A 27,391-nucleotide genomic window follows, 5' to 3' on the forward strand; every position below is an offset into this window, starting at 1 on the left:
TACCAACCTGACCCTTGAACTCTGTTACTACCAACCTGACCCCTGAACTCTGTTACTACCAACCTGACCCCTGAACTCTGTTACGACCAACCTGACCCCTGAACTCTGTTACAAACATCCAAAAGTTTAAAAAAAAGCCAACTAGCATTAGGCTATAACTACCAATGACAATTTATTACTGGTATTCTAATAATATTACTACACAGATATGCAATGTTAGCTAGCAAGCCAGCAAGCTACCGTTTCACTAGCTTACGAGCCAGCAAGCTAATGTTTTGCTAGCTAACGAGCCAGCAAGCTAATGTTTCGCTAGCTAACGAGCCAGCAAGCTAATGTTTCGCTAGCTAGCGAGTCAGCAAGCTTCCGTTTCGTTAGCTAGCGAGCAAGCAAGCTAACGAGTCAGCAAGCTAACATTTCGCTATCTAGCGAGCCAGCAAGCTACCGTTTCGCTAGCTAACGAGCCAGCAAGCTAACATTTTGCTAGCTAATGAGCAAGCAAGCTAGCGAGCCAGCAAGCTAACATTTCGCTAGCTAACGAGCCAGCAAGCTAACGTTTCGCTAGCTAGCGAGCCAGCAAGCTAACGTTTCGCTAGCTAGAGAGCCAGCAAGCTAACATTCGCTAGCTAGCGAGCCAGCTAACATTTCGCTAGCTAGCCGAACACTTTAACTTGCAATGAAAATGACTTCCTGATAAGAAAAGATGAATGTAAATATCTGAAGATGTAAACGCGATGAACACTCTGACCCGTTGGGTCAAGTCACTCCGGGTTCACACTGACCGGTGTCCAGAAGGTAGTCCGGCGCAGCTTTTTCCCCACTAATATTTGTCGATAGTTAAATTCAGGGCAGCAATGTTGTCGAGAGCAACACCTTTTTGCAGTTCTCCGTGGCTAACACTGTAGCAAGTACACAGAGCAGCTCATGTTATAGACAGAAGCGTGCTACAATGGCAGACCAATCCCAAACTTATCTCTCGGCATGTCCAGCCAATCATGGGCTGGCGGGAAGGTTCCTGAATTTTTTTCCCGTGGCTGAAACTCGTAATTTTACCATGTTTATTCATATTTACAGACGGTAAACAAGTTTGTTATTAAAGGCACAGATTTGTACCTTGTCAGCTAGGGGTTTTGAACTTGCAACCTTCCGGTTACTAGTCCAACGCTCTAACCACTAGGCTACCCTGCCGCCCCATTATTAAAGGCACATGTAAGTTCACATGTCACAGAAGGCCCCCCCCCAAAAAAAACACATTTTAATCAAAAATACATTTAAAAAAACATTCAAATGCCTACTTCCTGTGAAGTAGTGACGTGTCACATTGCGCTTCCTGGAATGACTCACTTATATTAAACTGTTCAATACATATTATACATTAGACGCCTTATAATATTAACTCATATCATATCTTGTTGTGGTTTGTCCCCACTAGGCCACCAGAAGAAGCTGATGCTAGCTGTGAAGCGATTGGCTGAGATGCAGCGTGGCTCTGAGGGGCGGAGCTCCCCCAGGAAGAAGCCTCCACCAATCACACAGCAGCAGGAAGTGATGTCCATAGAGAACAGGCCACCTGACAACGGTGAGGTCACAATAGAATCAGATAAAGTATTTAACATTACACTCTTAAAAAAATGTTTCTTTAAATGAGGGAATAAAAACATTTTTTTTTAAAGTGTGTTATTTGGTGACCCTGGTTAAGTAGTGGACACGTTGGGTTATTTTGGCCCAGCCGGTTGGGTGAATAACCCAACATGTTAGGTTGTTGGGTTTAACCAAACATGGGTTAATTTAACCATCAGTTGTTGTTTTATTTTAACCATCAGTCGGGTTGACCCAGCAGCTGGCTCTTATTTTAATGTAATCCATAGGTTATTTTCACTAGGTGTGACTTATTATAAAGGGGCGTGGGCTTTGACATAGTTATTTTTGGCTACCCATGAGAGTAAATGTCATTTCTGTTCATCACGTTAAGTTATCGCACTGCAAATTTAAATTTACCTTGAATATTATGAGCATTACATATTCAAATATAAAATTCAAAACATGGTTATTTGCGTATCTCAACAATATGTGACTATTACAGGAAGTCAGGCATTTGTGTAATTATATATCATTAAATCTACAAAAGTGTCCAACCTTAACATGTGATGAAAATACAACAGAACAGATTAACTTGAAGGGCATTTACTATCACGAGTGGCCAAAAATAACTATCTGAAAGCCACTGTGTTATATCTCGATAACCCAGCATCAATAACCCAGCATCAATAACACAGCATCAATAACCCAGCATCAATAACCCAGCATCAATAACCCAGCATCAATAACCCAGCATCAATAACCCAGCATAAGTAACACAGCATCAATAACCCAGTATCAATAACACAGCATCAGTAACACAGCATCAATAACCCAGTATCAATAACACAGCATCAGTAACACAGCATCAATAACCCAGTATCAATAACCCAGCATAAGTAACACAGCATCAATAACCCAGTATCAATAACACAGCATCAGTAACACAGCATCAATAACCCAGTATCAATAACACAGCATCAGTAACCCAGCATCAATAACACAGCAGTTTTTATAGAACACATCCCAACTAAGGGACCCAATGCCTGTCAGTAACACATCAGTTTTTAAAGAACACATCCCAACTTTCTCTCTCCATCTCTCCATGTCTCTCTCTCTCCATCTCTCTTCATCTTTCTCTCTCCATCTCTCTCTCTCCATGTCTCTCCATCTCTCTCTCTCCATGTTTCTCTCTCCATGTATCTCCATCTCTCTCTCTCCATGTCTCTCCATCTCTCTCTCTCCATGTTTCTCTCTCCATGTATCTCCATCTCTCTCTCTCCATGTCTCTCCATCTCTCTCTCTCCATCTCTCTCCATCTCTCTCTCTCCATGTCTCTCCATTTCTCTCTCTCCATGTTTCTCCATCTCTCTCTCTCCATGTTTCTCTCTCCATGTCTCTCCATCTCTCTCTCCATCATATTTAATATATCTCTCCATGTTTCTCTCTCCATCATATTTAATATATCTCTCCATCTCTCTCCAGAAGTCGTCACTTCTCCCAAGTTGTGCACCTTCCAGGACAGCGAGTTGAGCCCCGAGCTGCAGACAGCGCTGATCCAGCCTAGCCCAGAGGTCAAGGGTCAGAGGACCCGCAGCCTCAGCAAGGACCCCGAGGAGGGAGTAGGGCCAGGGGGTAGAGGAGGAGGAGGAGTGCCCCCTAAGAAGGAGGCTCGGACCATGAGACAGACCAGCCAGGGGAGCCAGAGAGGCAGCGCCTCATCCAAACCTCGCCCACCCTCCCACGCCCACTCAATGCCGGCACCCCCTTACACTCCCCCTCACACCCCCACCAAGAAACCCCTGTACTCCTCCACCTCCGCCCCGGGCCCCTCACCGCAGGCCAAACCAAAATCCTCCCCACAGCTAATACAAGTAGAGAGGCCTGGTTCCCCCCGCTCTCACCCCCTGTCCAACGCACATCGCGGGACTCACAACACCCAGACTCAGCCTGGTCCTCAGCCCCAGCCTGGTCCTCAGCCCCAGCCTGGTCCTCAGCCCCAGCACCAACCCACACCTACTCCCCAATCTCAGTCTACAGCCCAGCTGACGGAGGAAGAGGAGAGGGAGAAGGAGAGGGAGAAAGAGAGGGGGAGAAAGAGAGGGGGATTGAGAGAGAGAAAGAGAGGGAGAAAGAGAGGGGGGAGAAAGAGAGGAGGATTGAGAGAGAGAAAGAGAGGGAGAAAGAGAGGGGGGAGAAGGAGAGGGGGATTGAGAAGGAGAGCACCCTCCAGCCGCAGCCCAGCCCCCAGGTGTCTGTTCCCCTCCTGTGCCTGCCTCCGGAGGATGAGGGGGGAGACGGGGGAGAGATGGGTGAGGCGGGTGAGGCCCTCCTTAAGAAGCGAGCTAACAGTCTGAACCGCTACGCTGGGTCTGACGGAGAGGGGGAGGAGAGGGGGGGTGGAGGGGCGGGGACAGGAGTGGCCCCTCCAGGGAGGCTAGCAGGGGGCGGTACAGGTAAATACGCCACGGTGACTCACCGGGTCGGCCGCAGCCACTCCGTACGCAACCAGGACAAGAACGTCAACCGCAGCCAATCACAGTCCATCGCCCTGCGGCCCAAGAAGAAAGGCCCGCCCCCTCCGCCTCCCAAACGCTCCAGCTCAGCAATCTCGAACTCCAACCTCGCCGACACACACACGCCGACACACACACACGCGGCTGACGGGCTGCTGGGCGTGCCCTACAACCCCCAGCGACGGGCCAGCGACCTGGGTGTATCCGTGGAGACGGTCGTCGTGGATACCGGGAGCGCGGGCAGCGTGAGGAGCATAGCGGCCATGTTGGAAATGTCCTCTATCGGGGGCGGGGCCAAGGGCATGGCTATACAGAGAAACTTCCTACAGGTGGGGGAATTGTTGTGTGTTCCAAAACTCTCTCTCGCTGTCTGTCACTATCTCTGTCTCTCTCTGTCACTTTACCCTGCCTTCGTGTAAATATCTACCTCAAATACCTTATTATTATCTATCCTGATGTCTAGTCACTTTACCCTGCCTTCATGTACATATCTACCTCTAATACCTTATTATTATCTATCCTGATGCCTAGTCACTTTACTCTGCCTTCATGTACATATCTACCTCAAATACCTTATTATTATCTATCCTGATGTCTAGTCACTTTACCCTGCCTTCATGTACATATCTACCTCTAATACCTTATTATTATCTATCCTGATGCCTAGTCACTTTACCCTGCCTTCATGTACATATCTACCTCAAATATCTCATACCTCTGCACATTGATCTGGTACTTCCTGTATATAGCTCCATATTGATCTGGTACTTCCTGTATATAGCTCCACATTGATCTGGTACTTCCTGTATATAGCTCCACATTGATCTGGTACTGCCCGTATATAGCTCCATATTGATCTGGTACTTCCTGTATATAGCTCCACATTGATCTGGTACTGGTACTTCCTGTATATAGCTCCACATTGATCTGGTACTTCCTGTATATAGCTCCACATTGATCTGGTAATCCCTGTATATAGCTCCACATTGACCTGGTACTTCCTGTATATAGCTCCACATTGATCTGGTACTTCCTGTATATAGCTCCACATTGACCTGGTACTTCCTTTATATAGCTCCACATTGATCTGGTACTTCCTGTATATAGCTCCACATTGATCTGGTACTTCCTGTATATAGCTCCATATTGATCTGGTACTTCCTGTATATAGCTCCACATTGATCTGGTACTTCCTGTATATAGCTCCATATTGATCTGGTACTTCCTGTATATAGCTCCACATTGACCTGGTACTTCCTGTATATAGCTCCACATTGATCTGGTACTTCCTGTATATAGCTCCATATTGATCTGGTACTTCCTGTATATAGCTCCACATTGATCTGGTACTTCCTGTATATAGCTCCACATTGATCTGGTACTTCCTGTATATAGCTCCACATTGACCTGGTACTTCCTTTATATAGCTCCACATTGATCTGGTACTTCCTGTATATAGCTCCACATTGATCTGGTACTTCCTGTATATAGCTCCATATTGATCTGGTACTTCCTGTATATAGCTCCACATTGATCTGGTACTTCCTGTATATAGCTCCATATTGATCTGGTACTTCCTGTATATAGCTCCACATTGACCTGGTACTTCCTGTATATAGCTCCACATTGATCTGGTACTTCCTGTATATAGCTCCATATTGATCTGGTACTTCCTGTATATAGCTCCACATTGATCTGGTACTTCCTGTATATAGCTCCACATTGATCTGGTACTTCCTGTATATAGCTCCACATTGATCTGGTACTTCCTGTATATAGCTCCATAATGATCTGGTACTTCCTGTATATAGCTCCACATTGATCTGGTACTTCCTGTATATAGCTCCATATTGATCTGGTACTTCCTGTATATAGCTCCACATTGATCTGGTACTTCCTGTATATAGCTCCACATTGATCTGGTACTTCCTGTATATAGCGCCACATTGATCTGGTACTTCCTGTATATAGCGCCACATTGATCTGGTACTTCCTGTATATAGCTCCACATTGATCTGGTACTTCCTTTATATAGCTCCACATTGATCTGGTACTTCCTGTATATAGCTCCACATTGACCTGGTACTTCCTGTATATAGCTCCACATTGATCTGGTACTGGTACTTCCTGTATATAGCTCCACATTGATCTGGTACTTCCTGTATATAGCTCCACATTGACCTGGTACTTCCTGTATATAGCTCCACATTGATCTGGTACTTCCTGTATATAGCTCCACATTGATCTGGTAATCCCTGTATATAGCTCCACATTGATCTGGTACTTCCTGTATATAGCTCCACATTGACCTGGTACTTCCTGTATATAGCTCCACATTGATCTGGTACTGGTACTTCCTGTATATAGCTCCACATTGATCTGGTACTTCCTGTATATAGCTCCACATTGACCTGGTACTTCCTGTATATAGCTCCACATTGATCTGGTACTTCCTGTATATAGCTCCACATTGATCTGGTAATCCCTGTATATAGCTCCACATTGATCTGGTACTTCCTGTATATAGCTCCACATTGATCTGGTACTGCCCGTATATAGCTCCACATTGATCTGGTACTGCCCGTATATAGCTCCACATTGATCTGGTACTGGTACTTCCTGTATATAGCTCCATATTGATCTGGTACTTCCTGTATATAGCTCCATATTGATCTGGTACTTCCTGTATATAGCTCCACATTGATCTGGTACTTCCTGTATATAGCTCCACATTGATCTGGTACTTCCTGTATATAGCTCCACATTGATCTGGTACTTCCTGTATATAGCTCCACATTGATCTGGTACTTCCTGTATATAGCTCCACATTGATCTGGTACTTCCTGCATATAGCTCCATTCGTGTGTATTTTATTGATGTTAGCATTGTATTTTTGTTAAACTCTGCATCGTCGCGAGAGGCTCGTCAGTCAGCGTTTCACTGTCAAATCTAATCTAGTTGTATCTGGCGCATGTGACAACTAGAATGTGATTTGCTTTGTCAGCAGCGGGATGCCATTGGTCTGGATGGGGAGGTGGTGAACCGCCGTAGGACCATCAGTGGTCCTGTTACTGAGCTGGTCGCTGCGGCTCGGAGGGACAGACCTACCCCCGTACCCCTGTGTACCGCACCCCAACCCTCTCCTCTCCCTTCTACACCCCAGCTGCCTTCCTCCCCTCGCTCCCCCTCCTCTCCTCACCCCTCGTCTCCTCACCCCTCGTCTCCTCACACCCCTTCTTCCGGTAGTTCGGCCGAGAACCTTCCGTTTGCTGCTGAGAGGAAACAGACCGTGAAGAGGCAGAGAGGAGAGGGAGAGGAAGAAGGAGAAACAGAGGTGAGCATTTACGAAATGAAAACACTGAGATATGGTGTCTGTACATGAAAAATTATAAATTACATTTTTTTGGGGGGGGGGGGCACGGTCAAAAAATCTTATATTGTTATTTATAAGCTGTGTCGTTATGTTTGTCTCCAGGGCGATGGAGACGGTCTCCATGGAGACGGCGTGTTCTCCCTTCCCCAGGATGAGCTGTCCCGGGTCGACGCCACGGCAACCCTGAAACGGCGTCCCCGCTGCAACAAGCCTCACCCCAACGGGTCCCGTTTCACCCTGACAGAGTCTTCCACCGTCAAGCGCCGTCCCAAGAGCAGAGACAAGGAGCCGGAGGGCTTCTCAGAGAGCGGCATCGCAGACATCACCGGGACCTCCAAGACATGGGCCTCTAACACCGGGGCCGTTAACACCGGGGCCTCTAACACCGGGGCCTCTAACACCGGGGCCTCTAACACCGGGGCCTCTAACACCGGGGCCTCTAACACCGGGGCCTCTAACACCGGGGCCTCTAACACCGGGGCCTCTAACACCGGGGCCGGAGCCGGGACAGAGCCGGGGCCAGCCGTACCGTACGAGAACGGCACCGCCACCGTTAAACGTCGGCCGGTGTATGAGACGGGAGAAGCGGAGCCTAGTCCGATCCAGGCTACGCCTCCTCTCAGGGACAGCTCAGACCTGGGAGGACCAGGGGTGGTGGCGGGGGGAGAAGGGGGAGGAGTGGTGACCCCTGGGAGGAAACCCAAACCCCCCGTCTCTCCCAAACCTGTCCTGGCTCAGATGAGGAGACACTCCTCCTCTAGAAAAGTCCCCCTGCCTGGACCTGGCACCCCCGGCAGCCCAGGTACTGTCCTGCACTGGGATTTACTAGCATGTAATACTGATGCGCAGCTCTCAATGTAAAGTTCTCACCTATAGGTCTGTCGGCTAATCTCCCTCTCTCTCACTTCCTCTCTCTCGCTCCTTCCTCTCTCTTCCTCTCTCTCGCTCCTTCCTCTCTCTTCCTCTCTCTCTCTCCTTCCTCTCTCTCTCTCTCCTTCCTCTCTCTCGCTCCTTCCTCTCTCTCTCTCTCTCTCTCCATCCTCTCTCTTCCTCTCTCTCTCTCCTTCCTCTCTCTTCCTCTCTCTCTCCTCTCTCTCTCTCCTTCCTCTCACTGCCTCTCGCTCTCTCCATCTCTCTCTCCTTCCTCTCTCTTCCTCTCTCTCTCTCTCTCTCTCCTTCCTCTCTCTTCCTCTCTCTCTCTCTCCTTCCTCTCTCTCTCTCTCCTTCCTCTCTCTTCCTCTCTCTCTCTCTCTCTCTTCCTCTCTCTCTCTTCCTCTCCTTCCTCTCTCTCTCTTCCTCTGTCTTCCTCTCTCTATCTCTCTTCCTCTCTCTCTCTCCTTCCGCTCTCTTCCTCTCTCTCTCTCCTTCCTCTCACTGCCTCTCGCTCTCTCCATCTCTCTCTCTCCTTCCTCTCTCTTCCTCTCTCTCTCTCTCTCTCCTTCCTCTCTCTTCCTCTCTCTCTCTCCTTCCTCTCTCTTCCTCTCTCTCTCTCTCTCTCTCTTCCTCTCCTTCCTCTCTCTCTCTCTTCCTCTGTCTTCCTCTCTCTATCTCTCTTCCTTTCTCTCTCTCTTCCTCTCTCTTCCTCTCCCTCTCCTTCCTCTCTCTCTCTCTTCCTCTCACTTCCTCTCGCTCTCTCTCCATCTCTCTCTCTCCCTCTCACTTCCTCTCGCTCTCTCCATCTCTCTCCATCTCTCTCTCTCCTTTCTCTCTATCCAGTTGAAGCAAAGAAGATTCCTCCCCCAGTCTCCCCCAAACCGGCTCCTCCCCCCACAGCCCCTAAACCAACCAAACACCTCCACACTATAACCACACCCACCTCCCCCCCCTACTCCTCCTCCCCCAACCCCAACGCCAAACCCCCCACCCCTCCCGCCCAGAGTCCCCACACCCCACTTACCCCCCAGAGTCCCCACACCCCCCTCACACCCACCCCTCCACCTATCAAACCCCCCCGCTCCTCCATCGGGGGTGTGTCCGTGGACATGGGAACAGTGGCGGCGGTCAGCGTGGTGATGTCAGAGGCGGAGTCTGTGCATCAGAAGCTGGAGGAGACGAGCGCGTCATTGGCTGCTGCCTTAAAGGCTGTAGAGGACAAGATACGAGAGGAACAAGAGTGAGTTACTACACACACACACATCAATATTGGATATACATTATCCACAGTGCTGATCAATATTGGAGACACATTATCCCAATGCTGATTAATATTGGAGACACATTATCCAAAATGCTGATCAAAATTGGAGACACATTATCCCCAATGCTAATCAATAGAGACACATTATCCCCAATGCTGATCAATATTGGAGACACATTATCCCCAATGCTAATCAATATTGGAGACAAATTATCCCCAATGCTGATCAATATTGGATACACATTATCCCCAATGCAGTATGCAGGGGGATCTAGTTTCAGACTAGTGTGTAGGGGATCTAGTTTCATGCCAGTGTGTAGGGGATCGAGTTTCAGACCGGTATGGGATCTAGTTTCAGACCAGCAGGGGATCTAGTTTCAGACCAGTAGGGGATCTAGTTTCAGACCAGTAGGTGACCTAGTTTCAGACTAGTATGTAGGGGATCTAGTTTCAGGCCAGTATGTAGGGGGATCTAGTTTCAGACCAGTGTGTAGGGGATCGAGTTTCAGACCAGTATGTAGGGGGATCTAGTTTCATGCCAGTGTGTAGGGGATCTAGATTCAGGCCAGTGTGTAGGGGATCTAGTTTCAGACTAGTATGTAGGGGAACTAGTGTCAGACCAGTATGTAGGGGATCTAGTTTCAGACCAGTATGTTGGGGATCTAGTTTCAGACTAGTAAGTAGGGGGATCTAGTTGCAGACCAGTATGTAGGGGATCTAGTGTCAGACCAGTATGTTGGGGATCTAGTTTCAGACTAGTAAGTAGGGGGATCTAGTTGCAGACCAGTATGTAGTGGATCTAGTTTTACACCAGTATGTAGGGGATCTAGTTTCAGACCAGAATGTAGGGGGATCTAGTTTCAGACCAGTATGTAGGGGATCTAGTTTCAGACCAGCATGTAAGGGATCTAGTTTCAGACTAGTTTCTAGGGGGATCTATTTTCAGACCAGTATGTATGGGATCTACTTTCAGACTGGTATGTAGGGGATCTAGTTTCAGACCAGTATGTAGGGGGATCTAGTTTCAGACCAGTATGTAGGGGGATCTAGTTTCAGACCAGTATGTAGAGGATCTACTTTCAGACCCATATGTAAGTGGATCTAGTTTCAGACCAGTATGTAGGGGGATCTAGTTTCAGACCAGTATGTAGGGGGATCTAGTTTCAGACCAGTATGTAGAGGATCTACTTTCAGACCCATATGTAAGTGGATCTAGTTTCAGACCAGTATGTAGGGGGATCTAGTTTCAGACCAGTATGTAGAGGATCTACTTTCAGACCCATATGTAAGTGGATCTAGTTTCAGACCAGTATGTAGGGGGATCTAGTTTCAGACCAGTATCTAGGGGGATCTATTTTCAGACCAGTATGTATGGGATCTACTTTCAGACTGGTATGTAGGGGATCTAGTTTCAGACCGGTATGTAAGGGGATCTAGTTTCAGGCCAGTATGTAGGGGATCTAGTTTCACACCAGTGTGTAGGGGATCAAGTTTCAGGCCAGTGTGTAGGGGATCTACTTTCACACCAGTGTGTAGGGGATTGAGTTTCAGACCAGTATGTAGGGGGATCTAGTTTCATGCCAGTATGTAGGGGGATGTAGTTTCAGACCAGTAAATAGGGGGATCTATTTTCAGACCAATATGTAGGGGATCTAGTTTCAGACCAGTATGTAGGGGGATCTAGTTTCAGACTAGTTTCTAGGGGGATCTATTTTCAGACCAGTATGTAGGGGATCTAGTTTCAGACCAGTATGTAGGGGATCTAGTTTCAGACCAGTATGTAGGGGGATCTAGTTTCAGACTAGTTTCTAGGGGGATCTATTTTCAGACCAGTATGTAGGGGATCTAGTTTCAGACCAGTATGTAGGGGATCTAGTTTCAGACCAGTATGTAGGGGATCTAGTTTCAGACCAGTATGTAGTGGATCTAGTTTCAGACCAGTATGTAGGGGATCTATTTTCAGACCAGTATGTGGGGGATCTAGTTTCAGACCAGTATTTAGGGGTGTCTTTTCAGGCCATTGTATAGGGGATCTAGTTTCAGACCAGTATCTAGGGGTATCTAGTTTCACACCAGTATGTGGGGGATCTAGTTTCAGACCAGTATTTAGGGGTGTCTTTTCAGGCCATTGTATAGGGGATATAGTTTTAGACCAGTTTGTAGGGGATCTAGTTTCAGACCATTATGTAGCGGATCTAGTCTCAGGCCAGTATGTAGGGGTGTCTTCTCAGGCCATTGTATAGGGGATCTAGTTTCAGACCAGTATCTAGGGGTATCTAGTTTCAGACTAGTATGTAGGGGATCTAGTTCCAGACCAGTTGGGGATCTATTTGCAGAGCAGTATGTAGTGGATCTAGTTTTGCACCAGTATGTAGGGGGATCTAGTTTCAGACCAGTATGTAGGGGATCTAGTTTCAGACCAGTATGTAAGGGATCTAGTTTCAGACCATTATGTAGGGGGATGTAGTTTCAGGCCAGTGTGTAGGGGATCTTGTTTCACACCAGTATGTAGGGGATTGAGTTTCATGCCAGTGTCGGGGATCTAGTTTCAGACCAGTAGTGGATCTAGTTTCAGACCAGTATGTAGGGGATCTAGTTTCAGACCAGTATGTAGGGGGATCTAGTTTCAGACCATTAAGTAGGGGATCTAGTTTCAGACCAGTATGTTTTGGGATCTAGTTTCAGACCAGTATGTAGCGGATCTAGTTTCAGACCAGTATATAGGGGGATCTCGTCTCAGGCCATTGTGTCGGGGATCTAGTTTCAGACCAGTATGTAGGGTATCTAGTTTCAGGCCAGTATGTAGGGGATCTAGTTTCACACCAGTGTGTAGGGGATCGAATTTCAGACCAGTATGTAGGGGATCTAGTTTCACACCAGTGTGTAGGGGATCGAATTTCAGACCAGTATGTAGGGGATCTAGTTTCAGACCAGAATGTAGGGGGATCTAGTTTCAGACCAGTATGCAAGGGACCTAGTTGCATGCCAGTGTAGGGGATCTAGTTTCAGACCAGTATGTAGGGGATCTAGTTTCAGACCAGAATGTAGGGGATCTAGTTTCAGACCAGTATGTAGGGGATCTAGTTTCAGACCAGAATGTAGGGGATCTAGTTTCAGACCTTTCTTTCACACCTGCTGCATTTGGTTACAACAGAATATAATAACTTGATTTACTGTACAGTTAAAACAGATAAAGACAGCATACCAGACAGACGCATTATCCTCACAATGCTGCGTTTTGTCCGTGTGTGTGTCCGTCCGTCCGTGTGTGTGTCCGTCCGTGTGTGTGTGTGTCCGTCCGTCCGTGTGTGTGTCCGTCCGTCCGTGTGTGTGTCCGTCCGTGTGTGTGTGTGTGTCCGTCCGTGTGTCCGTCCGTCCGTGTGTGTGTCCGTCCGTCCGTGTGTGTGTCCGTCCGTGTGTGTGTGTCCGTCCGTCCGTGTGTCCGTCCGTCCGTGTGTCCGTCCGTCCGTGTGTGTGTCCGTCCGTGTGTGTGTCCGTCCGTCCGTCCGTGTGCGTCCGTCCGTCCGTGTGTGTGTGTCCGTCCGTGTGTGTGTGTATGTGCGTCCGTCCGTCCGTCCATGTGTGTCCGTCCGTCGGTGTGTGTGTGTGTGTGTGTGTGTGTGTCCGTCCATGTGTGTGTGCGTCCGTCCGTGTGTGTCCGTCCGTGTGTGTCCGTCCGTGTGTGTGTGTGCGTCTGTCCGTCCGTCCGTCCGTGTGTGTGTGTGCGTCCGTCCGTCCGTCCGTGTGTGTGTGTGTCCGTCCGTGTGTGTGTGTCCGTCCGTCCGTGTGTGTGTGTGTCCGTCCGTGTGTGTGTGTGTGTGTGTGTCCGTCCGTGTGTGTGCGTGTGTGTGTCCGTCCGTGTGTGTGCGTGTGTGTGTCCGTCCGTGTGTGTGCGTGTGTGTGTGTGTGTGTGTGTGTGTGTCCGTCCGTGTGTGTGTGTCCGTCCGTCTGTGTGTGTGTGTCCGTCCGTCCGTCCGTGTGTGTGTGTCCGTCCGTCTGTGTGTGTGTGTGCGTCCGTCCGTCTGTGTGTGTGTCCGTCCGTCCGTCCGTGTGTCCGTCCATCCGTGTGTGTGTGTCCGTCCGTCCGTGTGTGTGTGTCCGTCCGTCCGTCCGTGTGTGTGTGTCCGTCCGTGTGTGTGTGTCCGTCCGTCCGTGTGTGTGTGTGCGTCCGTCCGTCCGTCCGTCCGTCCATGTGTGTGTCTCCGTCCGTGTGTGTGTGTGTCCGTCCGTCCGTGTGTGTGTGTGTCCGTCCGTCCGTCCGTCCGTGTGTGTGTGTCCGTCCGTGTGTGTGTGTCCGTCCGTCCGTGTGTGTGTCCGTCCGTGTGTGTGTGTGTCCGTCCGTCCGTGTGTGTGTCCGTCCGTCCGTCCGTCCGTGTGTGTCCGTTCGTCCGTCCGTCCGTCCGTGTGTGTGCGTCCGTCCGTCCATCCGTCCGTGTGTGCGTCCGTCCGTCCGTGTGTGTGTGTGTCCGTCCGTCCGTGTGTGTGTCCGTCCGTGTGTGTGTGTCCGTCCGTGTGTGTGTGTCCGTCCGTGTGTGTGCGTCCGTCCGTCCATCCGTCCGTGTGTGTCCGTCCGTCCGTGTGTGTGCGTCCGTCCGTCCATCCGTCCGTGTGTGTGTGTCCGTCCGTCCGTGTGTGTGCGTCCGTCCGTCCGTGTGTGTGCGTCCGTCCGTCCGTCCGTCCGTGTGTGCGTCCGTCCGTCCGTGTGTGTGCGTCCGTCCGTGTGTGTGTGTCCGTCCGTGTGTGTGCGTCCGTCCGTCCATCCGTCCGTGTGTGTGTCCGTCCGTCCGTGTGTGTGTGTCCGTCCGTGTGTGTGTGTCCGTCCGTGTGTGTGCGTCCGTCCGTCCATCCGTCCGTGTGTGCGTCCGTCCGTCCGTGTGTGTGCGTCCGTCCGTCCGTGTGTGTGTGTCCGTCCGTCCGTGTGTGTGTCCGTCCGTCCGTGTGTGTGTGTGTCCGTCCGTGTGTGTGTGTGTGTCCGTCCGTGTGTGTGTGTGTCCGTCCGTGTGTGTGTGTGTGTGTAGTTGGGTTGCAGAGGAGAAGACAACGGTCAGTATCCTTGACGACATCGGCAGCATGTTTGACGACCTGGCTGACCAGCTTGATGCCATGTTGGAGTAACCGTGACAACAGCTGGCCGTCCCCGTGGCAACGCAGCCTGCCTCAGGACTTCCTCCTTCCCTCCGCAGGCACAACGCTCCTCTCTCTCTCCATCCTCCTCTGTCCACTGAAGGACAGAGGACCACTCCATTACAGAGGAGAACTCTTGGCCGCTAGGCAGTCCTGTCACAAGCAGTTACAGCCTCATGTGATGAATTGTAGTTATGGTATGTGATGTGTACATTGTCAGCATGAAGAGCGTTTATATTTACAGAAAACAGGCTCCTCTCTGAGAGAGAGTCATGCATTAGTTCAGTCATATTATAAATATATATATATAAAATATATAGATATACGATTTGGTCTTCTCTGTTGAATGGTTATGCTGTTGTCATGTTTATGAATCGCTGGAATTTTAATGTGACCAAAATGTAACTCTGCTCCTGAAGTGTGTGTTCTGGAATTGTGAGTGTTCTGGAATCGTGAGTGTTCTGGAATCGTGAGTGTTCTGGAATCGTGAGTGTTCTGGAATCGTCACTGTTCTGGAATCGTGAGTGTTCTGGAATCATCAGTGTTCTGGACGGAGAGGAGGAGATGACAGCTGGTTGGATGTAAAGGGCTTCGGAATGGCAGAACTTCATGTACAAGCCCCGCCTCCAGAGGCCAGATTCCGATGTTATTCTCTCCTCCTTCCATAACATACCCCTCCCTCCCTGTTATTAACACAGCACTGTGTTGAGTCTGGGGTTATGGCTCAGGTGGGGGGGGGGTCAAGGGTTCTAGAGGTTCAGTACCATGTTGACCTCTACTGCACAATAGAGAAAGTATAGTTTACGTTTACTTAGCGTGGTTAGGGGCTGAACTGGAACGAAGGGCTCTGGTCAGTCTGGAGAGATGAAGTGGTACAGGTGGCGGAATAAGAGACGGCGAAAGGTCATTCCCCCTTTGACACCACATATACAGCGTTTAACGGGAGTCTTTCGCTGCCGCGGCAACGTTGCCTTTATATTCCAGTGACATTAAAACGCTGAACTTCCACGATAAGGGATCTGTGAGGGGGGGGTCTGATGGTGGCTCATCTCCAATTCCTCTACTTTACTGCATCTCTCTCCCTCACTATTCTCTCTCTCACCCTTTCTCCCCCCTCACTATTCTCTCTCTCCCCCTCACTACTCCCTCTCTCTCTCCCTCCCTCACTATTCTCTCTCCCTCCCTCACTATTCTCTCTCTCACCCTTTCTCCCCCCTCACTATTCTCTCTCCCCCTCACTACTCCCTCTCTCTCTCCCTCCCTCACTATTCTCTCTCCCTCCCTCACTATTCTCTCTCCCCCTCACTATTCTCTCTCTCTCACCCTCCCTCCCTCACTATTCTCTCTCCCTCCCTCACTATTCTCTCTCCCTCCCTCACTATTCTCTCTCCCTCCCTCACTATTCTCTCTCCCTTCCTCACTATTCCCTCTCCCTTCCTCACTATTCCCTCTCCCGCCCTCACTATTCCCTCTCCCTCCCTCACTATTCTCTCTCCCTCCCTCACTATTCTCTCTCCCTCCCTCACTATTCTCTCTCACTATTCTCTTTCTCTCCCTTTATTTACTGTATCTATTTTCTCATCTCTCGCTCCCTCCATCCCTCCACTCCACCCTATCGGAGGAAGATTATGTTAACGTCCCCCCCCCCCCTAAACCTGCTAACGTCACAGTGAGGTCTATCTGCGTCATCCATCCAGACAGAACTCACTACAGCCTCTCTTTACGTGCTAAGAGAATAGTTGGAATGTTGACGTAATGAATATATATAAATATAGAGTAATATGTGGATAATTTTGCAACAACAACAAAAATATGTTTTTAAATTCTGATTTTATGATGTGGGTTTGTTCTGAAGGCTGTAGGTGTTTAAAGTTGTTAATAATTACATGTTATGTTCTCAATAATCATTTAAAAATGTAAATTATCTTTCTTAGGGTTCTTTTTATTTTCATGAGAGCTTTATCTGGGCCTGTCTTCATGTCCAGGTGATCTGGGCCTGTCTTCATGTCCAGGTGATCCGGGCCTGTCTTCATGTCCAGGTGATCTGGGCCTGTCTTCATGTCCAGGTGATCTGGGCCTGTCCTCATGTCCAGGTGATCTGGGCCTGTCTTCATGTCCAGGTGATCTGGGCCTGTCTTCATGTCCAGGTGATCTGGGCCTGTCTTCATGTCCAGGTGATCTGGGCCTGTCCTCATGTCCAGGTGATCTGGGCCTGTCTTCATGTCCAGGTGATCTGGGCCTGTCCTCATGTCCAGGTGATCTGGGCCTGTCCTCATGTCCAGGTGATCTGGGCCTGTCCTCATGTCCAGGTGATCTGGGCCTGTCCTCATGTCCAGGTGATCTGGGCCTGTCCTCATGTCCAGGTGATCTGGGCCTGTCCTCATGTCAGTCCCCGGGTCCCCCGGGTCAGTAACGGTCCAGTCCCCCGGGTCAGTAACGGTCCAGTCCCCCCGGTCAGTAACGGTCCAGTCCCCCGGGTCAGTAACGGTCCAGTCCCCCCGGTCAGTAACGGTCCAGTCCCCCGGGTCAGTAACGGTCCAGTCCCCCGGGTCAGTAACGGTCCAGTCCCCCGGGTCAGTAACGGTCCAGTCCCCCGGGTCAGTAACGGTCCAGTCCCCCGGGTCAGTACCGGTCCAGTCCCCCGGGTCAGTACCGGTCCAGTCCCCCGGGTCAGTAACGGTCCAGGTGATCTGGGCCTGTCTTCGTGTCCAGGTGATCTGGGCCTGTCTTCATGTCCAGGTGATCTGGGCCTGTCCTCATGTCCAGGTGATCTGGGCCTGTCCTCATGTCCAGGTGATCTGGGCCTGTCTTCATCCAGGTGATCTGGGCCTGTCCTCATGTCCAGGTGATCTGGGCCTGTCCTCATGTCCAGGTGATCTGGGCCTGTCCTCATCCAGGTGATCTGGGCCTGTCCTCATGTCCAGGTGATCTGGGTCTGTCTTCATGTCCAGGTGATCTGGGCCTGTCTTCATGTCCAGGTGATCCGGGCCTGTCTTCATGTCCAGGTGATCCGGGCCTGTCTTCATGTCCAGGTGATCTGGGCCTGTCCTCATGTCCAGGTGATCCGGGCCTGTCTTCATGTCCAGGTGATCTGGGTGGGGTCAATCGGTCATCCAGGTGATCGACCGACCCCAAAGTGCTGCATGTTTAATGACGACAGACACCGGTCTCGATGGCTTGAGCCCCCGGGTCACGAGATATGCGTTGGCTTCCTGAGCGGAAGGCTGAGCCCAGGCATCATCTCTAAGAGATAAACAAGTCTTCATGTTCACACAATCACCTCCGTTACATAAACCTCCACAACTTCTGGTCACATGACTCCAGTCCCATCTCTCTCCTCTTCGCGACTCTATCCTGACCCAATCTGAGATGGGTTGTACCGCCCTGAGGAGAAGTTGGCCCTAACCACAAATCAAGGATCAGCTTCTGTCAGCCCCATGTGTGTATATATAGCTGGATGCTTTTCCAATCTTCCTGAGTCGAGCTCATTCTCCTCCTTTCTTTGTGTTGGGAGGGGGAGGGGATATTAAATTAGAACAGCCATGGTCAAAACAGAGGGAGGAACTGAATTTTAAATTAGAACAGCCATGGTCAAAACAGAGGGAGGAACTGAATATTAAATTAGAACAGCCATGGTCAAAACAGAGGGAGGAACTGAATATTAAATTAGAACAGCCATGGTCAAAACAGAGGGAGGAACTGAATATTAAATTAGAACAGCCATGGTCAAAACAGAGGGAGGAACTGAATATTAAATTAGAACAGCCATGGTCAAAACAGAGGGAGGAACTGAATATTAAATTAGAACAGCCATGGTCAAAACAGAGGGAGGAACTGAATATTAAATTAGAACAGCCATGGTCAAAACAGAGGGAGGAACTGAATATTAAATTAGAACAGCCATGGTCAAAACAGAGGGAGGAACTGAATATTAAATTAGAACAGCCATGGTCAAAACAGAGGGAGGAACTGAATATTAAATTAGAACAGCCATGGTCAAAACAGAGGGAGGAACTGAATATTAAATTAGAACAGCCATGGTCAAAACAGAGGGAGGAACTGAATATTAAATTAGAACAGCCATGGTCAAAACAGAGGGAGGAACTGAATATTAAATTAGAACAGCCATGGTCAAAACAGAGGGAGGAACTGAATATTAAATTAGAACAGCCATGGTCAAAACAGAGGGAGGAACTGAATATTAAATTAGAACAGCCATGGTCAAAACAGAGGGAGGAACTGAATATTAAATTAGAACAGCCATGGTCAAAACAGAGGGAGGAACTGAATATTAAATTAGAACAGCCATGGTCAAAACAGAGGGAGGAACTGAATATTAAATTAGAACAGCCATGGTCAAAACAGAGGGAGGAACTGAATATTAAATTAGAACAGCCATGGTCAAAACAGAGGGAGGAACTGAATATTAAATTAGAACAGCCATGGTCAAAACAGAGGGAGGAACTGAATATTAAATTAGAACAGCCATGGTCAAAACAGAGGGAGGAACTGAATATTAAATTAGAACAGCCATGGTCAAAACAGAGGGAGGAACTGAATATTAAATTAGAACAGCCATGGTCAAAACAGAGGGAGGAACTGAATATTAAATTAGAACAGCCATGGTCAAAACAGAGGGAGGAACTGAATATTAAATTAGAACAGCCATGGTCAAAACAGAGGGAGGAACTGAATATTAAATTAGAACAGCCATGGTCAAAACAGAGGGAGGAACTGAATATTAAATTAGAACAGCCATGGTCAAAACAGAGGGAGGAACTGAATATTAAATTAGAACAGCCATGGTCAAAACAGAGGGAGGAACTGAATATTAAATTAGAACAGCCATGGTCAAAACAGAGGGAGGAACTGAATATTAAATTAGAACAGCCATGGTCAAAACAGAGGGAGGAACTGAATATTAAATTAGAACAGCCATGGTCAAAACAGAGGGAGGAACTGAATATTAAATTAGAACAGCCATGGTCAAAACAGAGGGAGGAACTGAATATTAAATTAGAACAGCCACGGTCAAAACAGAGGGGGAGGGACCATAGTACTGTTTTTGTTTGTTTAGTTTTTAAAAAGAAAACGTTTTTTTACGTTCGCTTGTGAGCATCGACAGAGACCAGAGTGATTTCTGGGCCTCGCTGCAAGAGAGAGTGTGTGTGTGTGTGTGTGTGTGTGTGTGTTGTAGCTACTCTGCTGTGTGTTGACTGTATGAACCAGTCAGTGGGAACGTGGTGTGCTTGCAGTGATGCATCTATGGATTTATTCCTCTCAGAATAAATAAATGTTCTATACAAACTGTTCCACTGGACTCTTCTACTACGGTCTGTCTGTCTGCCTAACTACGTGTGTGTCTGTCTGTCTGCCTGCCTATGTGTATCTGTCTGTCTGTGTGCCTGCCTACGTGTGTATGTGTCTGTCTCTGTCTGTCTCTGTGTGTCTGTCTGCCTGCCTATGTGTGTCTGTCTCTGTGTGTCTGTCAGTCTCTGTGTCTGTCTGTCTACAGTTGAAGTCAGTAGTTTACATACACTAAGGTTGGAGTCATTAAAACTAGTTTTTCAACCACTCTACACATTTCTTGTTAAACTATAGTTTTGGCAAGTCGGTTAGGACATCTACTTTGTGCATGACACAAGTCATTTTTCCAACTATAGTTTACAGATTATTTCACTTATAATTCACTGTATCACAATTCCAGTGGGTCAGAAGTTTACATACACTAAGTTGACTGTGCCTTTAAACAGCTTGGAAACTTCCAGAAAATGATGTCATGGCTTTAGAAACTTCTGATAGGTTAATTGACATCATTTGAGTCAATAGGAGGTTTACCTGTGGATGTATTTCAAGGCCTACCTTCAAACTTAGTGCCTCTTTGCTTGACATCATGGGAAATCTAAAGAAATCAGCCAAGACCTCAGAAAAAAAGAATTGTAGACCTACACAAGTCTGGTTCATCCTTGGGAGCAATTTCCAAATGCCTGAAGGTACCGAAGAACACCATCCCACCCGTGAAGCACGGGGGTGGCAGCATCATGTTGTGGGGGTGCTTTCCTGCAGGAGGGACTGGTGCACTTCACAAAATAGATGGCATCATGAGGGAGGTCAATTATGTGGATATATTGAAGCAACATCTCAAGACATCAGTCAGGAAGTTAAAGCTTGGTCGCAAATGGGTCTTCCAAATGGACAATGACCCCAAGCATACTTCCAAAGTTGTGGCAAAATGGCTTAAGGACAACAAAGTCAAGGTATTGGAGTGGCCATCACAAAGCCCTGACCTCAATCCTATAGAACATTTGTGGGTAGAACTGAAAAAGTGTGTGTGAGCAAGGAGGCCTACAAACCTGACTCAGTTACACCAGCTCTGTCAGGAGGAATGGGCCAAAATTCACCCAACTTATTGTGGGAAGCTTGTGGAAGGCTACCCGAAACGTTTGACCCAAGTTAAACGGTTTAAAGTCAATGCTACCAAATACTAATTGAGTGTATGTAAACTTCTGACCCACTGGGAACGTGATGAAAGAAATAAAAGCTGAAATAAATCACTCTCTCTACTATTATTCTGACATTTCACATTCAAAAAAATAAAGTGGTGATCCTAACGGACCTAAGACAGGGAATTTTTACTAGGATTAAACGTCAGGAATTGTGGAAAAACTGAGTTTAAATGTAAACTTCCGACTTCAACTGTACGTGCGTCTGCCTGCGTCTGTTTGCCTGCCGGTGTCCAACACCAACATCCACGTAACCAGCCTCAGACCAGAGAACTCGACCAGCCTTCAGGCCAGAGAACACGACCAGCCTTCAGACCAGAGAACACGGCCAGCCTTCAGACCAGAGAACACGACCAGCCTTCAGACCAGAGAACACGGCCAGCCTTCAGACCAGAGAACACGGCCAGCCTTCAGACCAGAGAACACGGCCAGCCTTCAGACCAGAGAACACGACCAGCCTTCAGACCAGAGAACACGACCAGCCTTCAGACCAGAGAACACGGCCAGCCTTCAGACCAGAGAACACGGCCAGCCTTCAGACCAGAGAACACGGCCAGCCTTCAGACCAGAGAACACGACCAGCCTTCAGGCCAGAGAACACGGCCAGCCTTCAGACCAGAGAACACGACCAGCCTTCAGACCAGAGAACACGACCAGCCTTCAGACCAGAGAACACGACCAGCCTTCAGACCAGAGAACACGACCAGCCTTCAGACCAGAGAACACGACCAGCCTTCAGACCAGAGAACACGACCAGCCTTCAGACCAGAGAACACGGCCAGCCTTCAGACCAGAGAACACGACCAGCCTTCAGGCCAGAGAACACGACCAGCCTTCAGGCCAGAGAACACGACCAGCCTTCAGACCAGAGAACACGACCAGCCTTCAGACCAGAGAACACGACCAGCCTTCAGACCAGAGAACACGACCAGCCTTCAGGCCAGAGAACACGACCAGCCTTCAGACCAGAGAACACGGCCAGCCTTCAGGCCAGAGAACACGACCAGCCTTCAGACCAGAGAACACGACCAGCCTTCAGACCAGAGAACACGGCCAGCCTTCAGACCAGAGAACACGACCAGCCTTCAGACCAGAGAACACGGCCAGCCTTCAGGCCAGAGAACACGACCAGCCTTCAGACCAGAGAACACGGCCAGCCTTCAGGCCAGAGAACACGACCAGCCCTCAGACCAGAGAACACGACCAGCCTTCAGACCAGAGAACACGACCAGCCTTCAGACCAGAGAACACGACCAGCCTTCAGGCCAGAGAACACGACCAGCCTTCAGACCAGAGAACACGACCAGCCTTCAGACCAGAGAACACGACCAGCCTTCAGACCAGAGAACACGACCAGCCTTCAGACCAGAGAACACGGCCAGCCTTCAGACCAGAGAACACGACCAGCCTTCAGACCAGAGAACACGGCCAGCCTTCAGACCAGAGAACACGACCAGCCTTCAGACCAGAGAACACGGCCAGCCTTCAGGCCAGAGAACACGGCCAGCCTTCAGACCAGAGAACACGGCCAGCCTTCAGGCCAGAGAACACGACCAGCCTTCAGACCAGAGAACACGGCCAGCCTTCAGGCCAGAGAACACGACCAGCCTTCAGACCAGAGAACACAGCACAGAGAGCTGAAGGCAGTTATCTGGGGTGGCAGTGTAGCCCAGTGGTTAGAGCGTTGGACTAGTTACCGGAAGGTTGTGAGTTCAAACCCCCGAGCTGATCAAACCCCCGAGCTGACAAGGTACAGATCTGTCGTTCTGCCCCTGAACAGGCAGTTAACCCACTGTTCCCAGGCCGTCATTGAAAATAAGAATGTGTTCTTAACTGACTTGCCTGGTTAAATAAAGGTAAAAATTAAAAATAAAAATATCCCAGAATACACCCTGGTCATCACTGTACTGAATGAAGCATCCTGTGTTTTTTTTTAGTGTGTGAATTCTTACTGAAAATGTAACCACTATTATCACCCAGCGTCTGTCAGAGACATGTGGCTGTTACCCCCAAGGCCCAGAGGGGGGCAGCAGAGAGCCGTGGAGATATTCACGATGGTCATCTATTAAAGCACACAGTGGTTCTTAACCTGGAGTCCTCGAACAACGGGGGGAGGGGCCCGGGCCCAGCCGATCCACGGGGGGAGGGGCCCGGGCCCAGCCAATCCACGGGGGGAGGGGCCCGGGCCCAGCCAATCCACGGGGGGAGGCCACCGGCCCGGTCGATCCAGGAGGACCAGTCACAGACTTCAGAGTGTACACTATTTTAACATTAGGGATCAGTCACACACTTCAAAGTGTACAGTATTTTAATGATCAGATAAATCAGGCGTACATCAAGTATACAACAGAACATCTAACAGATCTAGGATCAGAGAGAAGACATGATCAGTTTCTACATTACCCCCCCCCCCCCAGACTGATCACATTGACATGATCCGTTTCTACATTACACCCCCCCCAGACTGATCACATTGACATGATCAGTTTCTACATTACCCCCCCCAGACTGATCACATTGACATGATCAGTTTCTACATTACCCCCCCCCCAGACTGATCACATTGACATGATCAGTTTCTACATTATACACCCCCAGACTGATCACATTGACATGATCAGTTTCTACATTATACACCCCCAGACTGATCACATTGACATGATCAGTTTCTACATTACCCCCCAGACTGATCACATTGACATGATCAGTTTCTACATTACCCCCCAGACTGATCACATTGACATGATCAGTTTCTACATTACAACCCCCCCAGACTGATCACATTGACATGATCTGTTTCTACATTACACCCCCCCCCAGACTGATCACATTGACATGATCCGTTTCTACATTACCCCCCCAGACTGATCACATTGACATGATCAGTTTCTACATTACCCCCCCCCCCAGACTGATCACATTGACATGATCCGTTTCTACATTACCCCCCCAGACTGATCACATTGACATGATCAGTTTCTACATTATACACCACCCCCCCCAGACTGATCACATGATCAGAGACAGAGAGAGAACCAGAGGAGGGAGGAGACAAAGAGAAAACAGGGAGGCATCTCTCACATTCACCCAGTCTCCTTCATGACGGACATATTTCAGTATGGTACAGTTAATTTTCAAACCGTTGACACCTTCGCTGCGTAGCGGTCCTGAACACAGCCTACATGGCATCATCATCATCAACATCATCATCATCATCATGGCACTAAACACAGAGCTGCAGAGTCGTGGTGGACACAGCCTAGTTGTTGCTAGCAGAGCCCATCACTGTCCATTCTAAAACACCGACGTCACGCTTTGTGACCTAAAACAAGAGTTTCTATTTGACAACTTCAGGCAGGCCCCTGCCCGTTCCATATGCTTCCAGTCCCCCCCGGGTCGGTAACGGTCCAGTCCCCCGGGTCGGTAACGGTCCAGTCCCCCAGGTCAGTAACGGGTCAGTAACGGTCCAGTCCCCCGGGTCAGTAACGGGTCAGTAACGGTCCAGTCCCCCGGGTCAGTAACGGTCCAGTCCCCCGGGTCGGTAACGGTCCAGTCCCCCGGGTCAGTAACGGGTCAGTAACGGTCCAGTCCCCCGGGTCAGTAACGGTCCAGTCCCCCGGGTCAGTAACGGGTCAGTAACGGTCCAGTCCCCCGGGTCAGTAACGGTCCAGTCCCCCGGGTCAGTAACGGTCCAGTCCCCCAGGTCAGTAACGGTCCAGTCCCCCGGGTCAGTAACGGGTCAGTAACGGTCCAGTCCCCCGGGTCAGTAACGGTCCAGTCCCCCGGGTCAGTAACGGGTCAGTAACGGTCCAGTCCCCCGGGTCAGTAACGGTCCAGTCCCCCGGGTCAGTACCGGTCCAGTCCCCCAGGTCAGTAACGGTCCAGTCCCCCGGGTCAGTAACGGTCCAGTCCCCCCCGGGTCAGTAACGGTCCAGTCCCCCCCGGGTCAGTAACGGTCCAGTCTCCCGGGTCAGTAACGGTCCAGTCCCCCGGGTCGGTAACGGTCCAGTCCCCCGGGTCAGTAACGGTCCAGTCCCCCGGGTCGGTAACGGTCCAGTCCCCCGGGTCAGTAACGGTCCAGTCCCCCGGGTCAGTAACGGGTCAGTAACGGTCCAGTCCCCCGGGTCAGTAACGGTCCAGTCCCCCCGGGTCAGTAACGGTCCAGTCCCCCGGGTCAGTAACGGTCCAGTCCCCCAGGTCAGTAACGGGTCAGTAACGGTCCAGTCCCCCGGGTCAGTAACGGTCCAGTCCCCCGGGTCAGTAACGGTCCAGTCCCCCAGGTCAGTAACGGTCCAGTCCCCCGGGTCAGTAACGGTCCAGTCCCCGGGTCAGTAACGGTCCAGTCCCCGGGTCAGTAACGGTCCAGTCCCCGGGTCAGTAACGGTCCAGTCCCCCAGGTCAGTAACGGTCCAGTCCCCCGGGTCAGTAACGGTCCAGTCCCCCCCGGGTCAGTAACGGTCCAGTCCCCCGGGTCAGTAACGGTCCAGTCCCCCGGGTCGGTAGCGGTCCAGTCCCCCGGGTCAGTAACGGTCCAGTCCCCCGGGTCAGTAGCGGTCCAGTCCCCCGGGTCAGTAACGGTCCAGTCCCCCGGGTCAGTAACGGTCCAGTCCCCCGGGTCAGTAACGGTCCAGTCCCCCGGGTCAGTAACGGTCCAGTCCCCCAGGTCAGTAACGGTCCAGTCCCCCGGGTCGGTAACGGTCCAGTCCCCCGGGTCAGTAACGGTCCAGTCCCCCGGGTCAGTAACGGTCCAGTCCCCCAGGTCAGTAACGGTCCAGTCCCCCGGGTCAGTAACGGTCCAGTCCCCCGGGTCAGTAACGGTCCAGTCTCCCGGGTCAGTACCGGTCCAGTCCCCCGGGTCAGTACCGGTCCAGTCCCCAGGGTCAGTAACGGTCCAGTCCCCCGGGTCAGTAGCGGTCCAGTCCCCCGGGTCGGTAACGGTCCAGTCCCCCGGGTCAGTAACGGTCCAGTCCCCCAGGTCAGTAACGGTCCAGTCCCCCGGGTCAGTAACGGTCCAGTCCCCCAGGTCGGTAACGGGTCAGTACCGGTCCAGTCCCCCAGGTCAGTAACGGTCCAGTCTCCCGGGTCAGTAACGGTCCAGTCCCCCGGGTCAGTAACGGTCCAGTCCCCCAGGTCAGTACCGGTCCAGTCTCCCGGGTCAGTACCGGTCCAGTCCCCCGGGTCAGTAACGGGTCAGTAACGGTCCAGTCCCCCAGGTCAGTACCGGTCCAGTCCCCCGGGTCAGTAACGGTCCAGTCCCCCGGGTCAGTAACGGTCCAGTCCCCTGGGTCAGTACCGGTCCAGTCCCCCGGGGGACTGAACTGAAGCCAAGGCATTAACTTGGGGAGCTAACAAGTCTTCAGTACACAGTTCTGGCATTGTCCCAATCAGGGGAGGGCTGGTGTCGTCAGTGGGCAGAGCTAAGGTATGGCAGCTCCACCCATAATGCACTGGGCTAAGGACACAAAGGTCGTGATCACTTCTGACCCCGCCCACATCAGGGGTTAAAGTTCATTTGGTAGAGATATTAAAAACAGTCATGATCCTGAAGGATGATGAACCAATGTGTGTGTGTGTGTGTGTGTGTGTGTGTGTGTGTGTGTGAGTGAGTGTGAGTGTGTGTGTGTCAGAGTTCATATGGTCCGTTTGACACAGGGTGGTCCACTGAGGTGGGAACATACAGCTGCTCTCCTCGACAACAACCTCTCCAACCAATCAGCATCCTCTAACATGTCCACACCTAGAGACACAGAAAGAGAGAGAGAGAGACATTGTTACAACACTGTATACAACACACACACACACACACACACACACACACACACACACACACACACACACACATATATATATATAATATGACATTTGTAATGTCTTTATTGTTTTGAAACTTCTGTAATTTTTATTGTTTATTTCACTTTTGTTTATTATCTACCTCACTTGCTTTGGCAATGTTAACACATGTTTCCCATGACAATAAAGCCCCTTGAATTAAATTGAATTGAGAGAGAGAGAGGGGTAGAGAGAGTCAGAGAGAGAGGGGTAGAGAGTCAGAGAGAGAGGGGTAGAGAGAGTGAGAGAGAGGGGTAGAGAGAGTGAGAGAGGGGTAGAGAGAGAGGGGTAGAGAGAGTGAGAGAGGGGTAGAGAGAGAGGGGTAGAGAGAGAG

General features: G+C 50.1%; 2 protein-coding genes across 2 annotated transcripts in view; one reads left to right on the plus strand and one right to left on the minus strand.

The window, feature by feature from the left end:
- The window catches only part of caskin1 (CASK interacting protein 1), a 169,428-nt gene extending 152,774 nt beyond the window's left edge, over positions 1-16,654 (plus strand). Inside the window, exons 19-25 of the mRNA XM_064964693.1 lie at positions 1,430-1,576; positions 3,061-3,607; positions 3,799-4,420; positions 7,096-7,425; positions 7,567-8,266; positions 9,181-9,577; positions 14,620-16,654. Coding sequence (XP_064820765.1) covers positions 1,430-1,576; positions 3,061-3,607; positions 3,799-4,420; positions 7,096-7,425; positions 7,567-8,266; positions 9,181-9,577; positions 14,620-14,716 — 2,840 coding nt within the window. The 3' untranslated portion in view covers positions 14,717-16,654. The remainder of the gene's footprint in view (positions 1-1,429; positions 1,577-3,060; positions 3,608-3,798; positions 4,421-7,095; positions 7,426-7,566; positions 8,267-9,180; positions 9,578-14,619) is intronic.
- Positions 16,655-25,601: 8,947 nt separating this feature from the next.
- The window catches only part of traf7 (TNF receptor-associated factor 7), a 110,714-nt gene continuing 108,924 nt past the window's right edge, over positions 25,602-27,391 (minus strand). Inside the window, exon 21 of the mRNA XM_064964687.1 lies at positions 25,602-26,965. Within this exon, the coding sequence (XP_064820759.1) occupies positions 26,951-26,965 (15 nt within the window). The 3' untranslated portion in view covers positions 25,602-26,950. The remainder of the gene's footprint in view (positions 26,966-27,391) is intronic.

This window comes from Oncorhynchus masou, unplaced genomic scaffold (genome assembly GCF_036934945.1).
Source record: "Oncorhynchus masou masou isolate Uvic2021 unplaced genomic scaffold, UVic_Omas_1.1 unplaced_scaffold_181, whole genome shotgun sequence".
NCBI lineage: Eukaryota > Metazoa > Chordata > Actinopteri > Salmoniformes > Salmonidae > Oncorhynchus > Oncorhynchus masou.